Source organism: Prionailurus viverrinus, chromosome A2 (assembly GCF_022837055.1).
Source record: "Prionailurus viverrinus isolate Anna chromosome A2, UM_Priviv_1.0, whole genome shotgun sequence".
Classification (NCBI taxonomy): Eukaryota; Metazoa; Chordata; class Mammalia; order Carnivora; family Felidae; genus Prionailurus; species Prionailurus viverrinus.
The window spans coordinates 76909684-76932816 of record NC_062562.1 but is presented as its reverse complement, the minus strand read 5'-3'; the positions used below and the strand labels follow the sequence as shown (position 1 = coordinate 76932816).

At 43.2% G+C, this 23133-nt stretch overlaps 1 protein-coding gene across 8 annotated transcripts in view; it reads right to left on the bottom strand.

The window, feature by feature from the left end:
• Positions 1-23133, bottom strand: part of NRCAM (neuronal cell adhesion molecule) — a 286665-nt gene that overhangs the window by 12388 nt on the left and 251144 nt on the right. For 5 of the 8 annotated variants that reach the window (XM_047849512.1, XM_047849517.1, XM_047849515.1 and 2 more), the window contains 7 exons: positions 21043-21240; positions 20852-20922; positions 19243-19468; positions 18756-18871; positions 16570-16777; positions 14036-14158; positions 12989-13174 (listed from right to left, as the gene is read on the bottom strand). In XM_047849512.1, coding sequence (XP_047705468.1) covers positions 12989-13174; positions 14036-14158; positions 16570-16777; positions 18756-18871; positions 19243-19468; positions 20852-20922; positions 21043-21240 — 1128 coding nt within the window. The remainder of the gene's footprint in view (positions 1-12988; positions 13175-14035; positions 14159-16569; positions 16778-18755; positions 18872-19242; positions 19469-20851; positions 20923-21042; positions 21241-23133) is intronic. The other 3 variants (XM_047849514.1, XM_047849520.1, XM_047849516.1) reach the window with 1 other exon arrangement.

Genomic DNA, 23133 nt, shown 5'->3' with positions numbered 1-23133 from the left:
AAATATCCTAAGAAAAACACAGAATAATTAGCATTTCTGGTATTATTTAAAAGTGTCAATCAAATGGGACAAAGTGCAGCATCAATGGCCATTCAGACATGCCCGTGAGGATTTGTTTAAATAAATTGGTACGAAACTTTTTTTAAAGGCCTTTATTATTATTTTTTTTGACCATAATCAAAGTAAAAGGTTTTCTTCTTTTGATTCATAAGCATGCCTATACCATGCTTTCGATCTGATTGAGTTTATTTGAGTGCACTTAACGTGGTTGGGTTGGGCATATGTGATCTCTGGATGCAGAAACAAACATGGCTACACATATCCCAGGGTCAGCTCTCTGTTGCCAAAATAGCACCTCATTGCCTTATTTTCCTCCACACAAAGTTGAGGGAGAAAAATGAAATGCCTAAAAATCAAGTATGAAGAATGTGAAGAACGTGTGTATGTGTGTTTAAGAAATACAACGAGAAGTGGAAATATGTGATCTGGAATATAAATCAAACGCCAGTAGCCTTTCGCAATCTCCCTTTGTGCCTCATTGGCTAGAGGGGTTTTGAGTTGTATCATAACTAGATATAACCAAGGCAGGGGTATAGGCAGTGCCCTCCCTCCATACACACACCAGAATCATGATGACGAAGATGAAGAGGAAGGCAGTGATAACCACAGCTAACATTCTGAAACTCTTACTATTGGCTAGGCACTGTGTTGAGGGCAACACCTTCTTTAATCCTTCGAGGTGGGCATAGGGAATAAACTCATACTAGCCAGTATGTTCTACTGCTCTAATGCATTCCAGAAAACACATCCAGACATCAACTCTGCAGAAGTCTTTCCAAAAACCAAAATGCTATAGAGACTTTCCCTGAGACAGGTAAAAAGATTTTGAAAGTCTATTGTGACACGCTCCTTGGCAATACATTTCTTTCAGTTTGCACCTGGTCTTTGATGGCGTGCTTTTTCTCCAAAACGGAACCCCAAGCCAACTGGTGTAAGTCTATCGAGCATCTGATTGAAGTTAAAGAGTCCTTGTTTTTAGTATGCTCAGTCACTTCCAGCCTTGTTGTAAATAGTATCTGCTTTTACATTTTCCATCCAATTAAATACAACCAATAAGGGCAACATGCAACGAGATACTCAAGTGCCAGCACAGACATGGTCTTAGAAAGGTGGTGATTGCCGAGGCCAAACTTCCTGCTGGCAGGTGGCTATTGTGTAACTATGCAAAAAGTGGAAATGTTTCTTTGACAGTCGATGAGGGAACAGCCAAATTGATTTTGAATTTTTACCTCTATGTTCCAAAAAGAAAAGAATCAAATATTTCACAATCCCACTCTTTAAGATCAGGCAGACACAGCAGGAGCATGCGTGCGTATGCTCACCTAAACACACACTAGTGCACCAGGAGTTGGCTTAAACAAAAATTATGTAAGTGAAAAGAACTTCTACTGACTTCCCATCCACATAAGAAGGGATCTAAAGCCCAGAGTGGCTACGAGAGGCTTCAACTCTTCCTAGAACACTCTAAGATCATCTTAACTGCAGATACACGTACAAACCCAAGTCATGGCCACCACTGTGCTTCACACACACACACACACACACACACACACACACACACACACTGAAGCCTGTGGGGCCTTTTCTTCTTGAATCCGAGTTTCAGTGGGCAGGTATTTGTAGGATTAAGTAGGAGAATGAAAGAGGATTTTCACTTTATTTAAATCTTTACAATAAAATTATGGTCACGCTTGAGTAACCCATAAAGCAATACATTAAATAAAAAGACAAATATAAAGGATATGAAAAAAGAAAATAAGCCAGAGGAATAAAATTTGCTGGTTCCTACAAGTCAGTTGTTTTTTAAAATTTACATCCAAATTAGTTAGCATGTATACAAGTCAGTTTTAATAAGTGTTCTGCTAGCACATTGCTTGATGTCTCCCGGATAACCTGTGCTCTGTGGGAGTAGGTCTCTGAGGCAACGCTCATGAAGTAGAATAATAATGTGCAGGAGGCAGAGCTAATAAATAGCTATTTATGAAGAACCCATTAAGCACAAAAATGTCCTCTTGAATTAAAATAGTTAGAAATGTATAGAAAGAGCAAATCGGGGGCGTCTGGGTGGCTTAGTCAGTCTGGGTGGCTGAGCATCTGACTTGGGCTCAGGTCATGATCTCATCGTTTGTCAGTTGGAGACCCACACAGGGCTCTGTGCTGACAGCTCAGAGCCTGCTTCAGATCCTCTGTCCCCCTTCTCTCTCTGTCCCTCCTTGGCTCGTGCTCTCTCTCTTTCAAAAATAAATAAACATTAAAAACAAAAAAGAGCAAAACATTTCCTTGGCCAAAGACAGTTGACCAAAAAAACCTGTCGAGCCCAGTAAAAGCAAATCTGCGTCACATCCTTTATGATATCTGAGAAGACAGGCGCTGATGGGAGACAGAGACGACGAGGAGGTGGGGTCCTCACAGGACTGGCAAAGAACCACAGCACCCACACACCACGTATGGTCTCATCTGATTTGTTTTTCAGTTTGTGCCAGGGGAAGAAATTAAGAAATATACCTTAAGAATTCAGACTATAAAAGGCAGAGATGGTGTCATGGTAAGGAGATTCACAAAGGAGGGGCGACTGGGTGGCTCAGTTGGTTCAGCTTTGAACTCTTGATTTCAGCTCAGGTCATGACCTCATGGTTTGTGAGATCGAGCCTCACATCGGGCTCTGTGCTGACAGTGAGAACCCGCTTGGACTTCTCTCTCTCTGCTCCTCTCCTGTTCACTTGCTCTCTCTCTGTCTCTCAAAATAAATAAATGAACTTAAAAAAAAAAAAAGATTCATGAACGAAGCAGAGAGGAAAGCTGAATCAAGGTTCCTGAAGTTATTTAGCACAAGTCAGAGAGAAAAGCAGCTCATTAAGGCAGGGTTTAAACATTAGCCAGAATGGTACGCCTCCATGCCGAGCACTGACACTCACATGTCAGAACCCAGCATGGAGGGGAGGAGGAGCACGAGCGGTAGAAGGTATGTTTTCACACTGGACTCAGTCTGGCGGCCCTACTGGACAGAGCTGGGAAAGTGGGAGGACACAGGAGTTGGATGAACGGTATTTGCTCCTGGAGGGACTATGTTAACTAAGGTCACCAGGGCTTAATCACGACTTACTCTTTATCATAGCTACATCCGTGGCCTTCTCCTATCTCTCCACTGCTGGCACACAACAATGGCCCACCCGTTACGGCTGTTCACCTTGAACTACCAGCCAGCTGCAGCTGGAATTGTACGTATAGCAACACTGGAGAAAAAAAAAAAATTGTTTTCTCAAGGGTTTGCCTTCTGTCCTATACAAGGACAAAAAAAAAAAAAAAAGCCACAATCTGATGTCACAGGTGGCATCTCGTTCTAGCTAGCCGGAAGCTGGGATTACATCGGCGTCTTCAGGGGTCCGGAATAGCTGGACAGACGTGGCAAGTGCCAAACAAAGTGGTCATTTCCGCCTGTCTCCCTTGGGGCGTGGGCCTCTGTGACCCTGGACGTGGGTGGAGTGAGAGCCTCTCCTCCAGCACTGGGAGGCTGAGCCTCGAACCCCAGTTCTTTCACGTCCCAGCCGGGTGACACTCCAGTGACCTGACGTGTAAGTGGGTACTCACCCAGCCCACCTCACAGGACTGTGGTGAAGAAGTGAATGAGAAAAGCCATGAGAACCAGTCGCCCGGTGTAGATCCGAGGTGACTAAACGCTAGGCTGTTACTATTATTATGTATTATGTATTATGTATTCTAGCCATAAACGAACAAAATGTCTCCTTGAGCTTTTGGTATTTTGAAGTTAAAAGCCATCGATAACAAAAAGCACCCATAATAATAACTGTGAATGGATAGTCCTCTTTTCAGTTTCATGCACCACTTTCCTAGAGCTCTTTACACAAGGTCTTTACAAAAACACAAGGAACAGAATAGCAGAAGCATGGCTTTCTCTTTAAACGTTATGATTTTTGCTCATAAATAATTTAAAGTGTAGTTTAATAAGCTGCCGAATATTACCTTTGATTTCTTTTTTTAAAGCCACTCGTGATTATAGATCTTATAAATGATACATGACTTTAAAAAAACCTTTTTTAATGTTCATTCATTTTTGAGAAAGAGAGAGAGAGACACACACAGAGTGTGAGTGGGGGAGGGTGAGAGAGAGGGGGAGACACAGGATCCCAAGCAGGCTCCAGGCTCTGAGCTGTCAGCACAAAGCCCGACGTGGGGCTCGAACTCAGGAACGGTGAGATCACGACCTGAGTCCAAGTCAGACGCTTAACTGACTGAGCCACCCAGGCGCCCCATGACTTTAAAAATCATAATGCTCGTGTAATGAAAGACATGCACAAAATGCATTTTGCCTATGGGTTCTGCAGCAAAGGCAGCATTTCCTCAAGAACGCACCAAGCGACTGAGCGTAAATACTACGGATGATGAATCACAAAGCGAGCATGTGCCACACAGCCCTTCTTTAAGCAAGCAGGGATTGTTTTTCATCTTATGCATTAATATGAATATTCTTGCATCGCCCATGAACATTTTCTTTATTTTAGAAACTTCAATCATTTCTGGTGTATCAGGATACCGTTCCAATAACGAAAATTACGCAAATTTGGTGTGGTAACAATGAAACGCACGATTTGAACAATTTATTCTATTCAAGTGCGATCATCTTCACATCAGTTGCCTAGTCAGACTGCAGGATCCTGCTGGATTCCAGTCCCCCTTGACATAAAAAATTGGACTCTATCAGCGAGTTATTTTAGCTTGAAAAGCATTTCAAAAATTCTGTCCTAATTCCAAGGGAAATTTACATGTGTAAATGATGTCAAAAATTGAATTACCTGAATAAAGTAGGTGAAGAGTCATTTTTCCCTCTGTTTTTGTAAGGGTTTTTGTCTATACTGTGACTAGAAGGTGATCTGCTCAATTCTATCATTCATTTGATATAAAGAGCCAAAGATGATTAAAAACCCAAACTCCCAACCCAACTGTGCCCCACACAAAGACATTCACGGTCCTATGCATAACACAACCCCACTGGCCCCCTGTTTCCAAGTGGAACGTCCCGTGGCATCACACCTAAGTGTGAGTCACAGTGAGCATGGCACACGCCTCACCCGGGCCGGTCTCAAACACATCCTCTCGACTCACAAAACCAGAGACCCCTCAGTACCAACTCAAACTGGATATGTTCCTGGCATTAGACCCTTTACCCCAAAGAAGCTCTGAGAACCATTTACAATTTCTTCCTTCCTTCATTCCTCTTTGCCTATGGGACGTTTGCAAAAACAACTAATTTAAATACCTTTAAGAACTGGAAATCACTCAATGCTTCAAGAAAGGAAAATTCTTTATATGCTAACACCAAAAACCGAGGATGCTTAGGTTTATCATTTTAGGGTATTATAAATCTAGTCATGTCAAATAAATCAATTAAAATGAAAGACCACATGAAAATATCCTCAAAGAAAACTTGAGCAGATATCCAGACTGCATAATTGTATATATTTCCACTGTAAGTTTTATTTTTTAATGTTTATTCTTTGAGGGAGAGAGAGAGAGAGAGAGAGAGAGAGAGAGCGAGCGAGCCCAAGCAGGGGAGAGGCAGAGAGAGAGAGGGAGACACAGAATCCGAAGCAGGCTCCAGGCTCTGAGCTGTGAGCACTGAGCCCGACGGGGGCTCGAACTCACAGATTGCGAGATCATGACCTGAGCTGAAGCCAGACGCTCAACCGACTGAGCCAGCCAGGTGCCCCCATTCCCACTATAATTAAATCTTTTTCTTTATCTGCACTTTGCCTTATGAAACTACTGAGTTTCTCTAACGATGTTTATAAAAAGAATTGTTATACCTTAACAAGTTTAAGTGAACTATGGAAAGAATTGTGTTGTAAGGCTCACAAGATGAATCTCTTGGTGAACTCAAATGCCTTCAAATTTATCTAAGTTATCAATTCAAACCTCTCACCTTCAAAACCATTCCTAAAGAAATAGTTATTTCTAAACATATTTACTTGCATGATAAAGGCCTAAACAGAAAGCTGGACAACATTCCACTTGTTGTCACAAATGCTCACTGGCCACCCAATTTATCACGTACACAGCACGATGCACTGGGGTGGGGGCATGGGTTTTCATCATCTGCTAAAAATTAAAGTGGCCCCGTCTCCTGGTGGGCGTGACCAAGATGTAAGTAGAGCACCTGATTTGGGATTACATTAAATAGTGAAACATAATGGGTGCTCCCTCCAAATGTAAACGTTCTGCAATTTCTGATAAAATTCTGTCGCGCAGTAGGGCAAAATGACTACTTTTAAGTCAGTTTGACTTTTGCTTCGTTAAGGTCCAATTTGAAAAAACTTTTCGGGGCGCCTGGGTGGCTCAGTCGGTTGGGCAACCGACTTCAGCTCAGGTCATGATCTCACGGTCCGTGAGTTCGAGCCCCGCATCGGGCTCTGTGCTGACGGCTCAGAGCCTGGAGCCTGTTTCAGATTCTGTGTCTCCCTCTCTCTCTGACCCTCCCCCGTTCATGCTCTGTCCCTCTCTGTCTCAAAAATAAATAAATGTAAAAAAAAAAAAATTAAAAAAAAAACTTTTCTTCTTTTCTGCTTGTACTTACAGGTATAACTTTCGCTATATTACTCTTGTTTACATGTTGTGGGTATAGAATAGTTTTAAGCGCCATGGTATGAAAACAACATATGCAATGGAATGTATCATGTCCCTTGGTTTTTACCGACATGAACAAAAGCGACTCCTAGCTATGTATAAAATATGTAGTTTGGTGACTCAGTTCACTACAATTTTTTTAGATAATTATGATTTATTTAATTGGATCAAGTTATCTTTCAGAACGATCCACAGGAAATCCTTAAAATTTCCTTAATCTCTTAAAATAAGCTGCTCAAATTCACAACTGGGTAATGAAATTGTTTCTTACTGCCAGCTACATCATATTCAACATAAAAGTTTACATGCTTGGGGTGACTGGGTGGCTCAGTCGGTTAAGCGTCCGACTTTGGCTCAGGTCATGATCTCACGGTTCATGAGTTCGAGCCCTGAGTCAGGCTCTGTGCTGACAGCTCAGAGCCTGGAGCCTGCTTTGGATGCTGTGTCTCCCTCTGTCTCTGAGAGATTTTCCTCTTAACGGAATATAGAATGATAGGAATATGATCCATCACCAGACACAGTAAATACGAACATGTATGTAAAACATCAGTGACAAAGATCCCAAGCAAAACATTAATTTCTTTAAAAAATTTGGAATCACGGAACTGATGAATTTAGCCTTGGTGTATTTATTGAAGGTGTCAAGGCAGAACCACAGTGAGATACTTGCAACAGAAGAGCATTTAGCTTGTTCTTTTTTAAAATTTTTTTTTTCAACGTTTATTTATTTTTGGGACAGAGAGAGACAGAGCATGAACGGGGGAGGGGCAGAGAGGGAGACACAGAATCGGAAACAGGCTCCAGGCTCTGAGCCATCAGCCCAGAGCCTGATGCGGGGCTCGAACACACGGACCACGATATCGTGACCTGGCTGAAGTCGGACGCTTAACCGACTGCGCCACCCAGGCGCCCCTAGCTTGTTCTTAAAAAAAATTTTTTTTAATGTTTATTTATTTTTGAGAGAGAGAGAGACAGACAGAGTGTGAGCAGGGGAAGGGCAGAGAGAGAAGGAGACACAGAATCCAAAGCAGGCTCCAGGCTCTGAGCTGTCTGCACAGAGCCTGACGCAGGGCTCGAACTCATGAACCGTGAGATCATGACCTGAGCTTAAGTCGGACGCTTAACTGACTGAGCCACCCAGGTGCCCTCACTTAGCTGATCTTCAGAGAAGAGATTGTACTTTTAGTGCAGAAATTCCAACGCTCCTTGCTTTTACTCTCCACTCATCAACTTCTTTGAGATGCCAGCCAAAGGAGTAGGAGTGTCATACCTTTTTTTTTAATTGTTAGTCTCACCTGACAGATTTTCAGCATATCAAAGGCAAGACCCATCTTACTAACCTACACAGTGCCTTCAAAAAGGCTGGTGCCTTTTATGGGCCAGACAGACATCAGCTGTTGAGCTGATTGAACCTTCTATATCATCCTTCTGTTGTTGTTGTTCAGGCCAAACGATAAACCTGATTTTTGTTTATTCTTTAGCTTGTTGCTTGACTTCACTGCTTGTGGTGGGAACAACTCTGGTGTAATTATTCAGTGGGAGTCTGACCACAGAGAGGACTGGTCACCAGCTCCCCGGTGCCCAACGCTGTTCAGTCCTAACTGACTGACCACAGTCGGCTGCTAATTGCATCAAGAATCACGTTCGAGGGGCGCCTGGGTGGCGCAGTCGGTTAAGCGTCCGACTTCAGCCAGGTCACGATCTCGCGGTCCGTGAGTTCGAGCCCCGCGTCGGGCTCTGGGCTGATGGCTCAGAGCCTGGAGCCTGTTTCCGATTCTGTGTCTCCCTCTCTCTCTGCCCCTCCCCCGTTCATGCTCTGTCTCTCTCTGTCCCAAAAATAAATAAACGTTGAAAAAAAAATTAAAAAAAAAAAAAAAGAATCACGTTCGGTTCCTGACCTGCCAGTTAGTCTCTCCCTATTCCCGTACCCCAACTAGTTCCCTCACAAAAGTGTTCTGATGACTGGTCCTGAAGGTGAGAAAGTAAAAGGCTATGGATAAAGCCGTGTCCATCCATCAGCAACACTGAGACCAGAACTCAAATCCATTATCCGTGTGTTTTGGGCTCATTTCTATAGATGCCTTCACAGATCTATTTCCTAGAATCCCAGGCCCCAGAACTACTTAAAAGGGACACAGAAGTTGTCCCTTTAAAAGGACACAGAAATTGAACAGACACAGCGAACCAATAATAACTCTTATACAGACGCTGAAGGCTTCACCCAAATAAGGACCCAGAGGCACATAAAGGACTCCTAAAGATCTCAAGAGTGTGTCCATGTTCAAATTAAGGGTTGTTGAGGGAAAGGGTCACTATGGCGTTAGCACAGCTAACTGCATTATCCCGGACTCTACTTCTCGGTTTAAGTAATCCTTTTGTAATTATATATTTGTAGGCTTGGGTTTCATTAACATCTCTTAAAATCTGTAAGGAAATTAAAAAAAAAAAAGTAAACCCAGAGGCATCTCTTTTCCCCTTTAATCAGAGGTGAACTAAAAGCAGTAGAGGCTGATGTGTCCAACTGTGGAGGACGTCATGCATGTTTTTTCTCAGCAGTTCCTCGCTTACTGTTTTCATCTGTTTTTAAGGTAAAAACTAAAACACACATAAAAACATTAAAATTTAGAAGGATCATAGAGAACCTTCATTTCTCTCCTCACAGGGACTATCTAACCTGCATGGAGAAGGAACAGAAAGAGAATAGAATTCATGCTTCCATTGAAAAAAATATATTTTTAAGGAAGGGGAGCCCAGGATAAAAATTATTCTTTTTTTTTTTTTTAATTTTTTTTTTTCAACGTTTATTTATTTTTGGGACAGAGAGAGACAGAGCATGAACGGGGGAGGGGCAGAGAGAGAGGGAGACACAGAATCGGAAACAGGCTCCAGGCTCTGAGCCATCAGCCCAGATCGTGACCTGGCCGAAGTCGGACGCTTAACCGACTGCGCCACCCAGGCGCCCCCAGGATAAAAATTATTCTTGAGCAGTTGAAAGTCTTATGGCAAATGCCATCCCTTTAGGCAAGCAATGTTTACTTACTAGCGCACTATTAAAAGAAACAAGGCAGAAAATCATGTTGGGTGCGGGTTTTAAAAAAATATTTAAGCACTATTTCTCTTTTTATCTGAGATACATCAGATTTCAACATTAGGGGCGTCACGATCCTTCTGACACTCCATTTTTGCTCGACTCTATAATCCTCAGTAACTCGCAATTCTAGTTAGTAACACTAAATGGTAGAGCCTAAATGATTAAAAAAAATTTTTTTTAATGTTTATTCATTTTTGAGAGACAGAGCAGAGACAGAGCATGAGCGGGGGAGGGGCAGAGAGAGAGGGAGACACAGAATCGGAAGCAGGCTCCAGGCTCTGAGCTGTCAGCACAGAGCCCCACGTTGGGCTCGAACTCACAGACCGCGAGATCAGGACCTGAGCCGAAGTCGGACGCTTAACCGACTGAGCCACCCAGGAGCCCCAAGCCTAAATGATTTTAATAAAAATTTCTTTTAATTGGTTTTAATTCATTAACATCAGTGAGTAATCCCTCCCCCCGCCCCGGCCACCTCCCGGGAACTCATCCCCTCTTCTAACATGGCAAGTCAGTGGAAAACTAAGCCTCCCAGACAGCCCTGTTATAGCACAATTACTCAGCTACTGGCTCCAGGCAGAACCCCAGGGGCATGTCCCCTGCCTGGGGAAAGAGGCCAGGCTTTCTCTGGAATGCTTCAATGGAAGGTTACCTGGGGAACACAGCAGAGGATTATTGTAACACAACCAAGGATTTTAATTGATATGTAACGATCCCAGGCAAGGCGCCCCTACGTGTAAAAGAGAGAGCTCCATCTTTCTACGGTGTTGTGGACATTTGAATTTTTACGACCTTGTTCTTCCAAGTCTAAAATCACACGTACGACATTATTAAGATTACTGAAAATGGCTACAGTTCTTATTCAGTCACTTCAACCTCTATCTGATCTACATTTTACAATTTACCAAGGCTACGAATATAAGCAGATTTCTGCCAACACGGGAGATCTGTATCAGGCCTACGCTTACAAGACCTGAGTATTTTCAGGCAAAGCACTTATTTCTCTTGGTCTCCTTCTTCCCTATTTGCACTCAAGTGTATCAAAGTCCAAGGCAAGCCCTGGCCAGGGGATGCCACGTGATTACCGTGCCCTGTGGCAGGGAGTCCGGGCTCATGAAAAACCTAACAGACCGAGGTGCCTGGGTGGCTCTGTTGGTTAAGCATCTGACTCTTGATTTCGGCTCACGTCACGATCTCACGGTCACGAGATCAAGCCCCACGATGGGCTCTGCACGACAGCACAGAGTCTGCTTGGGATTCTCTCTCTCCCACTCTCTCAGCCCCTCCCCCACGTGCATGCGCACGCATTCTCTCTCAAAATAAATACAAAAAACTTAAAAAAAAAAAAAGAAGAAAAGCTAACAGATCAACCAATAACCAAGGGCCAAAGACTGAGGCCCTTGTGGGCCTCATGTGGAAGACCTATTAGAGGGCATTTGAGTCCCGCTCTCCCAACAAACCTTTCTCACCCAGACAGCCGAGAGAAACGGAGAAGAACAAAAGTACAGGTTGGCTATCCTCCAGGGGGAAGAGATTCGTGCAGTTTGGTGAAGACGATGGAATGGAGCATGCGGGCTTGACCGGAGGACTTGCTCGGAGCGAGCCCTGGTGGTTGGAGACTGTGGTTCCTGGGCCAGTTAGAAGGTGTCCAAATGGACGGTGTAGTGTAAGGTCAGCCACGTGTACGCGGTGTCTACAAGGAGCAGAGCTAAATCAGGTGAGAATGGGCAGCTCGGTCGATCTGAGTTCTTACAGGCTGTTTCCACTGCAGGACTGATATTTCTGAACCCTGAACCTGTGGTGTGGCCACACGGAGGATTTGCGACAATGCCCAGTTTGGGTCCCGTCCGACCCAGCCACGGTCACATTGCTAGAAGCTAAGATCAGGGTTTGGACCAGGGATAGGTCTTGAGAAACAGTGTAAGTAGAATTCAGTGTGTGGCTTTCTACTTGTAAACAAAGCTAGATATTAATTTTAAAGCCAAGATCTTCTAAGACCTTCTCTTCCATTTGGTGTTTCAAAGCTCATTTTGTATCATTTTTTTTTAACCCATGCTGCACTTCGCCATGTTTAACATTGCAAATTTCACACATGTATAAAGTCATGCAGATGAATTATTTTACCTTTGCCTGCACCTACATCAGGCGGAAGAATACCAGCTTTAATGAAGGGAAACAGAAAAAAACAGGACACTATATAGTTAGAGGTAACACACCCATGAACATGTAAAGCGATATAAAAACACTCATTAAAATGCCAAAGCATGCAAGGAGAATGAAGTGTACCATGTCAGGTACACGGGACAGAGATACGTTGGTGTCCCCGAGCTTACCCAGTAATCAAATCCACACACAACTTAAGGCGCATTATTCATATCTGTCTATTATGTAACAAGTCTTAATGGGGACTTCAAGCCAATGTTTGGGTAGAAACATCATTTCCTCATGCTATGGAAGATGATCCAATACATCACCCTTAAGGAATTCTATAATTTAGAGACGTGCAAAAATCAGAAAATCTTTTATAATGTTTTTGGTAATTTTCACTGAATCTCATCTTTTTTTGTTGTTTTTTTCAAAATAATGTTTTAAAATATGAAAGGAAGCATTAATTCCTTTTCTAGAGACTCTAATGGGACCATTTTGCTTTCTCCGGACCAGATGGCACACCGGAATACAAAGTCCCACGCTCAAACACAAAATAAACGCGCTATTTAATAACTGTTTCATATTCCTTGCTAGACAATCTAAATTGTTATGTGGCCTAGAAGATTATTTTCTGGCAAATCAAGACCAGAACTAGAATTACATTTATTTATTTGTATACAGATGTGTATGTCAGTGGGTGCACATATCTGTATGTCACATGTATGTGTATGTGCATGCGTGTATGTATATATGCAAAGTTGTAGACAGGAAAGAACATGGCCTTGAACTTTGAATTCATGTGTGGCAAAATGCTGTAATGACATTTTAACCTAAGTTTAAAAATTTCACACAGACGTGGGAAACAAATATCAAATAGTTATCCTCATAGGAATTAAATAACTGATTGTATAGACGTCAGGGTGAGAAATCACAAACAGGTGTCTGCATTAGTTGGGAAAGATAGATACTCTGTGGGAAGAAGGAAGAAGGCGTCCACTTAGGTCACAGATTTTTATCTCGTGACACTCATAGTGACATGAACGTTATACATACCCAGCTTACCTTCATCCACAGTTGTCACTGCTTCCTCTGTGATTTGACTCCCCGATCCTGCTGCTGTTTGCGCATAGAAATAAAACTTATACCGAGTGCTGAAGTTTAAATTTTTTAAAGTCCAGCGCGTCTTGTTGGCAGGAATTTTCAGATCCACCAGTGGGCCTAACTCGTGCGTGCTGTTGACTGGCAAGAAGAAATAAGAAAAAGTGCATTCCCCGTGAAGTTCTGTAGGAACAGTATCATGAATAAGTGTGCCAACCCAAAATGTCAGACTTGGATTACACTGACTTTTGTGATCCTATTTATTCTTTGCCTGACATAACTCAGCCACTTACAGCTCCTCTAATATGGCAGAACAGGGGGAAATATATCCCCCATAGAAGCTAGGGGAATTTGACAGCTAAGTTGCAATAGCGTTTATTTTGTAAGTTGGCAGGTGGAATCATGTATTGATAAGCCCAAACCTCGTCTGCAGAGGCCTTGTACCAAAGGAACCCCTTTTTTTCCTTTCTACCCTTTTCTTTTTACTGTTTTCTAATTATAGACAAGACCTACCTAATCTAACAATAGCATCCACCCCATCCTCAAAGGTCTGTATCATTCTGCAGGTTGCTTGATTTTCAATAGCGTATGTGTCTTTAAAAAATATGATGTGGGGGCGCCTGGGTGGCTCAGTCGGTTAAGCGTCCGACTTCAGCTCAGTTCACGATCTCGCAATCCGTGAGTTCGAGCCCCGTGTCAGGCTCTGGGCTGATGGCTCAGAGCCTGGAGCCTGCTTCCGGTTCTGTGTCTCCCTCTCTCTCTGCCCCTCCCCCATTCATGCTCTGTCTCTCTGTGTCTCAAAATAAATAAACGTTAAAAAAAATTTTTTTAAAAAAGTATGATGTGAATGAAGTTCCTTCTGGAATACCAGTGGAAGGTGTATGTACGTATATATTGTGCAGCATTAAAGAAATAACCAGTTTGTATTTTAAGGAAACAGTTACTTTTCTGTTTTCTGTTTTTAAGCCATATTCCCCCCTTTCCCTTCTCCCAATAACTTACTTGGCTGATACTTTAAGGTGTATTCAGTCAAAATGCCATTCGGGCGGCTTGGTGGGTCCCATTCCAAAGTGAGGGAGTCTAGCGTCGGGTTAACAATCTTCAAAGAGGACGGAGCACTGGGGACTTACAGTGAGAACACGGAATCAACGAGAAGGTTTGTGAAAGTGTCAAAATGTATTAAAATGACATAGTGTACCACATTCACACCATTCCCCAGGGTTTTCTGTAACTCACTCTTGTTCCCAATCCTGCCGAAAACACACTCACACAAACCTGTGACGAGAACCCGTTCAGCTATTCTCTTCCTCTTTTTTCTCGTCATTTCCACTGAGGCTCATTAAAACCATCCTCCGCAATACATACAGGCTTTGCCTCTCAATGGATCCGAACTAGTATTTTTAAAGGGGACGGAAATTGTCTCATGAATGGTGTCTTAATAAAAGCAAAACGGGTGGCTAAGTCAAACTACTCTGACCAGACCTTTGAGTAGACGCAGCTGCGTTCTGGGCTATTAAGGGCTGTTTTTCTCCAACAAACCAGGTGTCTCCAAGCAGCCAGGACATCCTGCCTGCTGGGCTCTGGGCATGAGCCAGCCTGCCCAGGTGCAGAGTGGTTCTCACCCGGAGAGCTGACAGACGCCCAGAATCTCATGGCGATGGGCAGAAGCCACACAGCTGGCAGACCCTTAGCTCTGGGAAGGCCCCCAGGTTCCCTGTGGCAGAGGCTGGCAAATTACCAGAGGAAACACGCCTGGTCCTCTCTCTCACTTCCTCCTGAGGATGACAAACGGAGGCAGCTCTCCCTCACGGTAGCTACCTTCTCTACATGCCCACCCTCTTCCCTACGTCCGGTAATGGCACCACTGTCTCTCCCCGACTTGGAACCAAGTCTCTCCCTTGAAACCAAGGAGTCACCCTGAATCTCTCCCTCTGCCTCATTTCTTCCATCTCCTGGGATACCACATCCTGTCAGTTCCACCTCGTACAGGTCGACCACATCCATTCCCTGCTCTCCTCTCTGCCACTGCCCCATTTGGGGCCTTCAGTGGCCTTTGCCTGGGCCTAGAAGGTTCCTGGCACACAGTTCTAAGCTTCCCCAAGGCACCCCTTTCAGAATCTGATGACAGCCAAAAACTCTCCCCAGAAAAATAAACACATATTGTATATAAAACGAGGGGGTTCTTGGAGCTCCTTAAACCCATTCGTTGACCCCCAAGAGACTGTAGTCTTCAGGTTAAGAGCCTCTGGCTTACAGGTTAATATGATACGGGTCCTCCTTGGCTGACCTTCCTCTCTTTTCTCACCATTACTGGATACACAACTTGCAGTTCCTTAAGGAGACACGCTGTTTCACACCATTGTGTCTATGGACACAAGACCTCCTCTCTTCCTTAGCCTTTAATTCACCGGTCATCGCTACTATGACACCTTCCCTGAACCATCTCTAAGAGCCGCGTGAGGTCTCACTAGTAAAAGCCTAGAGAGGAAGGAGTCTTTAACCTCTAGGGAGCAGTGAGTCCAACCAAGGACAGGCGATTGTAACAAGATGGGAGCTGGGACACAGGATGGCCCTCAGAGAATGCTGGGAAGGTGCCAACATCATGAGCCTTTCAACCAGGAGCCAGGATGGGTTCGCCTGTAAACTGCTTTTATCTAAAAGACCTAAGGAATCCATTTTTAATACGGGCTTGAAGCAAAATTCAAATGCATGAATCCCCATCTTTCTTACTCTCCTGTCCCCCTCTCCCTCATTCACCAGGCCTGTATCCAAACTCCTCATGTCCCACCCCTGAATCAATGGATATTCGATCCTCCCTCCTCCTCCCTTTGCCCCTTCTTGCCATGCTTTTCCTTGTCTTCCCAACCCATTTTGTCAAGGCTTCTAACTCGGCTCAACTTCAAATTTTTTCTCTTTTAATGTTTGTTTATTTTCGAAAGACTGAGAAACAGAGCACGAGTGGGGGAGAGGCAGAGAGAGAGGGAGACACAGAATCCGAAGCAGGCTCCAGGCTCTGAGCTGTCCATACAGAGCCCGATGCGGGGCTCGAACTCACCAGCTGTGAGATCATGACCTGAGCCAAAGTCAGACGCTTAACCGACTGAGCCACCCAGGCGCCCCATAACTCAGCTCAAAGTTGGCATAAACTATGAAGGCGCCCTGGGGAAGGAAGTAAACCACGACTTACAGAATTATTTTTCTTGCCAGGTGTTTTAGGTTCTTACATGAGTTCTCATACTTTTCAGATGAAGTAACAGAGGCTTACAGAAGTTACATAACTCACTTCAGGTCAGAAAGTTAATGACCCCAACCAACATCAAATTAGCAAGGTTTCTGACAGTGGGGCTAAGGGTGGAGAAAACTTTAAGGCAGGAGAGGGGATTTGGAGGAACACTTTGTACTGGGAAGCCTTCCAAGGACCCTCAGGCCACCTAGGAGTGGACACTATGCCAGCTTTGTGGGGCCTCTTCTGTCGTGCAGAGGCTCTCAGGATGCACCACATGTTCTAGAAGCTCAGAGACGCAACCACTCCCTACCTCCTTCTGGAGTATTAAAGACTCTGTCGGGGCTGGCCGGGCCCTCCCCTTTCCCGTTGACCACTCGCACGTTCAGTGCGTAGTGGCTGAAAGGCTCCAGCCCGGGCAACATGCCGTGAGTCTTGCTGCCCTGGAAAGTGAGGATCTTTTTCTCGATGTGGCGTCTGTTTCTCTTAAGTGAACCCTCCTGTGCCTTCCAGTAGTAAATCTGAAAGAGCAAGAACAGAAGTCAGGGACGCAGAACGGGGCAAACGAGATTCCTCCTGCTCATGAAACTCAAGTCTGATGGTTGTGCCCTAGAGGATTTCCCTGGTGCATTTTAGAACTCGATTCCTGGCAAAACCGATAGACACTGATTATGAAGCAAGACAGTGGAAGCCCAGAGATAACGCGGGAAACTGCATCGAGAATGTGTGATGCAGCCTGGGCTATATACTGCGTGGTGGGAGGTGTCTAAGGGAAATAAGTGGAACAGCACAATACCCGCCCAGTTCTTTCTAGAACATAAGGTAAAGGAAGATGATAGAAGGACTGAAGCGGCTTACTTGTATAAAATATGCTGAAAGTAAAAATTACTGCCAAATGTTTACATACTTGCCCAGAATACAATTTCATGTGCAACATATCATTTAATCTAAACCTCAAAGCCACAGCGAAGCTTTTATTATTATTCCTTTAGCACAGATGAACCCTGGACAACTGAGTGGCTTGTCCCCAGCCACAGGGCAATCAAAAGCCATAGTGGATCCTCTACTCCCAAGTCTAGGCCTTTATCACTATGTCAAACTGATTCACTTAATTAAAAATACTTTTTTTAGGGGCACCTGAGTGGCTCAGTCAGTTAAGCGTCCGACTTGGGCTCAGGTCATGATCTCAGGGTTCATGAGTTCGAGCCCAGGGTTGGACTCTTTGCTGACAGCTCGGAGACTGGAGCCTGCTTTGGATTCTGTGTCTCCCTCTCTCTCTGTCCCTCCCCACTTGTGCTCTTTCTCTCTCTCTCTCTCTCTCAAAACTAAACACGAAAAAAAATACATTTTTTTGTTGTTTGGTATTAAATGGCAGGCACAGGTTTTGGAGAGGTGGATAAGCCAAGGGTTGATTAACTGTGGTTAAAAATCCAGAATTATTTATTAAGTCCTCTCAAATTCTTCTTAAAAGTTTAAAGCCATTTTCAGGAGAAGTCAACATATATACAGAATCTGGCAAACCCAAAATTCAGTGCAAATAGTGATCTCTAGAGGCCAGTTTTTCTCCTAAAAACTCTAGAGGCCAGTTTTTATCTCCTTTCTCCTACCTTTATGAATCAATTTTTCTGTGCCTCCCAAGAACAAAGATAACTGATGTTCGTGAGAATGACCCAGCTGGGACTACATGATTTTTAAGTACAATCTGAGTGGTTTTTTAAAAATGTGCCTAGTGGCACCTGGGTGGCTCAGTCAGTAAAGTGTCAGATTCTTGGTTTCAGCTCAGGTGATGATCTCACCATTTCATGGGTTCAAGCCCCACGTCGGGCTCTGTGCTGACAGCTCAGAGCCTGGACCCTGCTTCAGATTCTGTGTCTCCCTCTCTGCTCCCATGCCCCACGCACTCACACACTCTCTCTCTCAAAAGTAAATAAAACATTAAAAAAAATTTTTTTAAATGTGCCTACGTTATTTTCTGGACAATTTAGTGTGTTTGACATGTGCGGTCAGTATTATTATTATTTTAAAATTTATTTATTTATTTTGAAAGTGGGGGAGGGGCAGAGAGAGGGAGAGAGAGAATCATAAGCAGGCACATGCAGGGCTCAAACTCATGAACTGTGGGATCATGACCTGAGCCAAAATCAAGAGTCACGTGCTCAACTGACTGAGCCAGTCAGGCACCCCAGTCGGTATTGTTTTAAAGCTAGGTGCATTTCATTGTATTTTAGTTTCTTAAACTTTAGTTTACCCCATTTTGCCCCTATGTTAATAGCTGGAAGGATTTGAGATCACCTATGGGAAAAGTGGAGAACACCTTTTTTTTTTTTTCACTTTGGATGCAGTGAGGTTTTTCTTCTGCTGTAGCTGGGGTCCTTAGATATGGCCCTGCCTGAAGGGATAAACCAGAAGTCTCAAGGCCTCAGACCAAGAGAAGTGCACCAGGCACCAGCTGACAGCCTGTTCCTACGGAAAGAGTGCAAAAAATCGGCCTTGACTTGCCCGATAGCCTTGCAGGTGTCCTCGGATACTTTTCAGAGGTACCGGGTCCCAGTGCACCTCAGCTAAGGTACTGTTCACCACGTTTACACGCACATTTCCGGGAGCCACCATTGGGACTAGGGAAAAACAGGACAGGGGGTAGAAGTATCAGTGTTATTTTGAATTTCATGCAAAAATGCCCCAAACAATTTTGGCTTGAAGTGTGACCCAGCCCTAGTCTCTGGGTTATCAAGGACTGAGAGTTCATTTGATATCTGTTCATTTGACTTGGTGAGAATAACATACCTTTTTAAAATAGCAACGCTTAACATTCTGAACCTAGTTTTTACATAGCAGGCTGTTTAAATTCAGGATGTGGAGCAAAACCGTTGCTGCCTCCGTCCCTCCCATTCTAAGTGCCCTCTGAAAATCGCCTTGGCTTGCACCTTGGTAAGTCTGTTTCGCTGGTATAAATGAAAGTATAAACGAAATAGCATCAAACACTTACGGTCTTCTCCGGAATGGCCCATGACCACAGCCGGCTCTGGAGCAAACCCCACATCATTCAGGGCCTGCACTTTTATCAGGTATGGAACAAAGGTTGGTGTGCCTGAGACAATATATTTGGATACGTTCGCCACAACCACTGACGCCCATTCATCATCGCCATCTTTCTGGAGCCAGCTAACTTTGTATTGGAGGCCTGGCCCATTAGATTCGAAACCATTCAAGGGCTACAAGAAAAGCCAAATAAATCAGAGCTTTTAAAACAGACTGTGCAACCTTTACCCGGAACACAAAATTCAATTCCCAGACTTAAACTGAAACGCTAAAACCCGAGCTATTAACAATGTTCTCCAGGGACCTTTTATCTTTTTTTTATTCATGATGAGATTCAAAGCTTGTTTGGGATCAACATTTCAAAGGTTCTTAATTTCTTTTCTTTCTTTCTGTTTTTTTTTTTAAGTAGGCTTCACGCCTAGGGTGTAGCCCAACATGGAGCTTGAACTCAAGACCCTAAGATCAAGACCCAAGCTGAGATCAAGAATCAGATGCTTAACCAACTGAGCCACCCAGGTGCCCCACAAAGCTTATTAATTTCTGTCTTGAAGTAGTAAATACCACATAAACCTCTTAAACTCTGGCTCCACAGTCAAGGGTGGACAACTTAATAGTTTCCTTCATCTATTCCTGTTTGTGTGACAGCCCATAATTGTTTATTTTACTTAAGAGACTGAAACTGGTGAACTACTTCTTTCTTCATTAAAAAAAAAAAAATGAAAAAATGTTGGTTGTTCTGGGCACCTGGCTAACTCAGTGGGAGGAGTATGTGACTCTTAATCTCAGGATTATGGGTTTGAGTCCCACGTTGGGTGTAGAGATTACTTAAAAATAAAATCTTAAAAAAAAAAAGTTGGCATGTCAGTCTATCCTGTCATGTCTGTATGTATATAAATGTACAAGTATGTATACATATTGGTGTGCCTGCATGGCTCTACCAAAGTTAAGTTTTAAAATCACACAAGTGAATATATGTTAATTTTTGAAGTCCAGAAAATATAGATAAACCAAAAGAGAGAGAGAGAGAGAGAGAGAGAGAGATAAAAGAAGAAGAAGAAGAAGAAGAAGAAGAAGAACAACAACAACAACAACAACAACAACAACAACAACAACAACCAGCAGCAGAAGTAGAAGTTGAGTACTGGGAATAACTTGGTACCCATCTTCTAGATGCTTCTCTATGATGATGATGATACTAGCTAGCATTTATTGAGCACACATTTGTGCTAGGCACTGTTCTAAGGGCCTTATATGTATTCATTCCTTCAATTGTATGAGGTTGGTTCTATTACTAGTCCCACGATACAGATACACAATGGAGATGGTAAGCAACTGGCTTAGAGTCACACAGTTAATAAGTGACAAAGCTGGGATTTGTGCCCATTCGTTCTGGCTCCAAGAATCAAGCCTTTAACTACGACACAATAATGTTTCTTAAATATTTTTCCCCAAAATGGGTGATATGGGATTTCAATGTAGACATTGTTTAAAAACAACTTTTATTCTTTCACTCTAAAATACACCAAGGGAAGTTGAAGACTTCATGGTAAGCTCACCTTCCAGGTAATCACCAAATTATCAGGCTCGGATCCTAGTCCTTCCACAGCCGTGGGATTTGTATCTGGTTCTAGAAGTTAAGCAGTCACATATGTGTAAGCTGCAGTCTTTCTCAAACAGTGGAAAGGTTTCCTATTTTATTTCCCATCACAGAAGGCACCCCCCACTCCCTGCCCCTGCCTTTACCTACCTGCAGCTTTAGTCAAATACTGTTCAGATGGCTCGCTGGGCAGGCTCCTCCCAAGGCTGTTCACTGCCATCACTCTGAAGGAGTAGTTCACATAAGGTGACAGCTTCAGCTGGGCTGTGGTCTGCGTTCCAGGAACCTCGGTTTGGTGGTGCCACAGTCCTGCCTCATGCATTGCGTCTTCATATTCAATGATGAATTCTGGCCACAATACATACATACACACACACACACACATACACACACACACACACACACACACACACACACAGAACCCAAGACAATGAGGTCAGTCATGCAACGGTAGGTTGCTAGGACAATGGACAGGACAATCTAACAAGAGTAGCTGAACATGAGTTATTTCCCTTTCAAGAAAAATCCCATTAGAATAGTTTGATTTAAGAATTCTATCATTATCCTCAATACCCAATAACCAATAAGTTAAAATAAATTTAAAATAAATTAAAATAAAAATAAATAAAATACAATAAAATAAAAAATAAAATAAAATAAATTAAAATAATAAAATAAAATAAAATTAAAATAAAATAAAATAAATTAAAACCAAGAAATTAAAATAAATATAATGCGGGGCACCTGGGTGGCTCAGTTGGTTAAGAGTCTGACTTCAGCTCAGGTCATGATCTCACAGTTTGTGGGTTCGAGCCCTGTGTCAGGCTCTGTGCTGACAGCTCAGAGCCTGGAGCCTGCTTTGGATTCTGTGTCTGCCTCTCTCTCTGCCCCTCCTCCCCCCAAAAATAAAGAAACATTAAAAAAATTTAAAATAAATATAGTGAGAGATCACTGTCCACTAAACAGATAGGCAGTAATCAAAAGTTTAACAGACTTTGTTGACTATTACACAGGGAAACAAGCATTCTCATACTTTGGTTCTGGGAAGTGTAAATCGGCACAACTTCTGTAGAGGACAATTTAGAATATCTCACAATATTCAACTCTGATATCCTTTGACTGAGAGATTGTACTCCTAGCAATTTATTTTGAATGAATGTACTCATGCATATGCTCACAGACACATGAAAAAGAATCCACATTGCGGCACTGTTTGCTGTTGAAACAACATAAGTGCAAAACCTTAAACGTTCACCAGTAGGACCCTGATCAAATAAATTATGGTGCATCCACACAATGGAATAATCTGCAACTGTGAAAAATGAACGGGGGTACTCCATTTGCCACTGAAATGGGATGATTTCTAAAATACACAGTTAAGCATAACCAAGTAGGGTATAGAAAGGTGTGGAACACTTATGTAAGAGCACAAAGATTTACCGTAACACATACACATACATATACGCTTGATTATACGTGTACTGCCCCTCAGAGTACCCACACTGATGACATCAGTATCATGGAGAAACGGGGAATCAGAGGGGTGCAGAAGACTTACTTTTAAGTGCATATCTTTTTGCATTTACTAAAATTTTGTGGCATGTACATGTTCTACCCTGGTAAAAAAAATCGGTATTTAGATATTTATTAATTGCCTACAAATGTGCCATGCGCCGTGATCTGAATTACAGATACAAGCACGAAGTAGAAATGTTGTGTGTCGCAGTTCTCTGAAGCTAAGTAGCTCAAGTTTTCCTTTCAATCTCCATTGGCTTGCTGGTGATCTCCAGTCTCATGAACTGGTGCCATTTATATGGGCAGCCCCTCTCCTTCCCCTGAACTGTAGACTTGGACAGATAGTTCATTGACTCAACAACTCCACTTGTTTCTCTATTATAGCATGACAAACTGGTTACGACCAAGAGTGATCCTGATTCTCCTCCCCAAGTGACAGTGACAACTCAGGTCAAAACCCTGAAGTCCAGTTTGGATCCTCTCCCTTCATAGTTTCAGTAGTTTTGTTGGCTGTACCTTTAGAACATGCAAAATCTGACCATTTTTCAGCACCTCCATCCTCTTGGCCTATGCCAAGCCACCATTATCTCTTGTGTGAATCACTGCATAACCTCCCAACTCACGAGTTCCCAAATTTCCTCAGTTCATAGTGCACTTAGTGTCTCAGTAATTTTCTTCGCTGTTCCCTTAGGCCAAAAGAAATATCTAACGTTTCCAGGCAAGTCG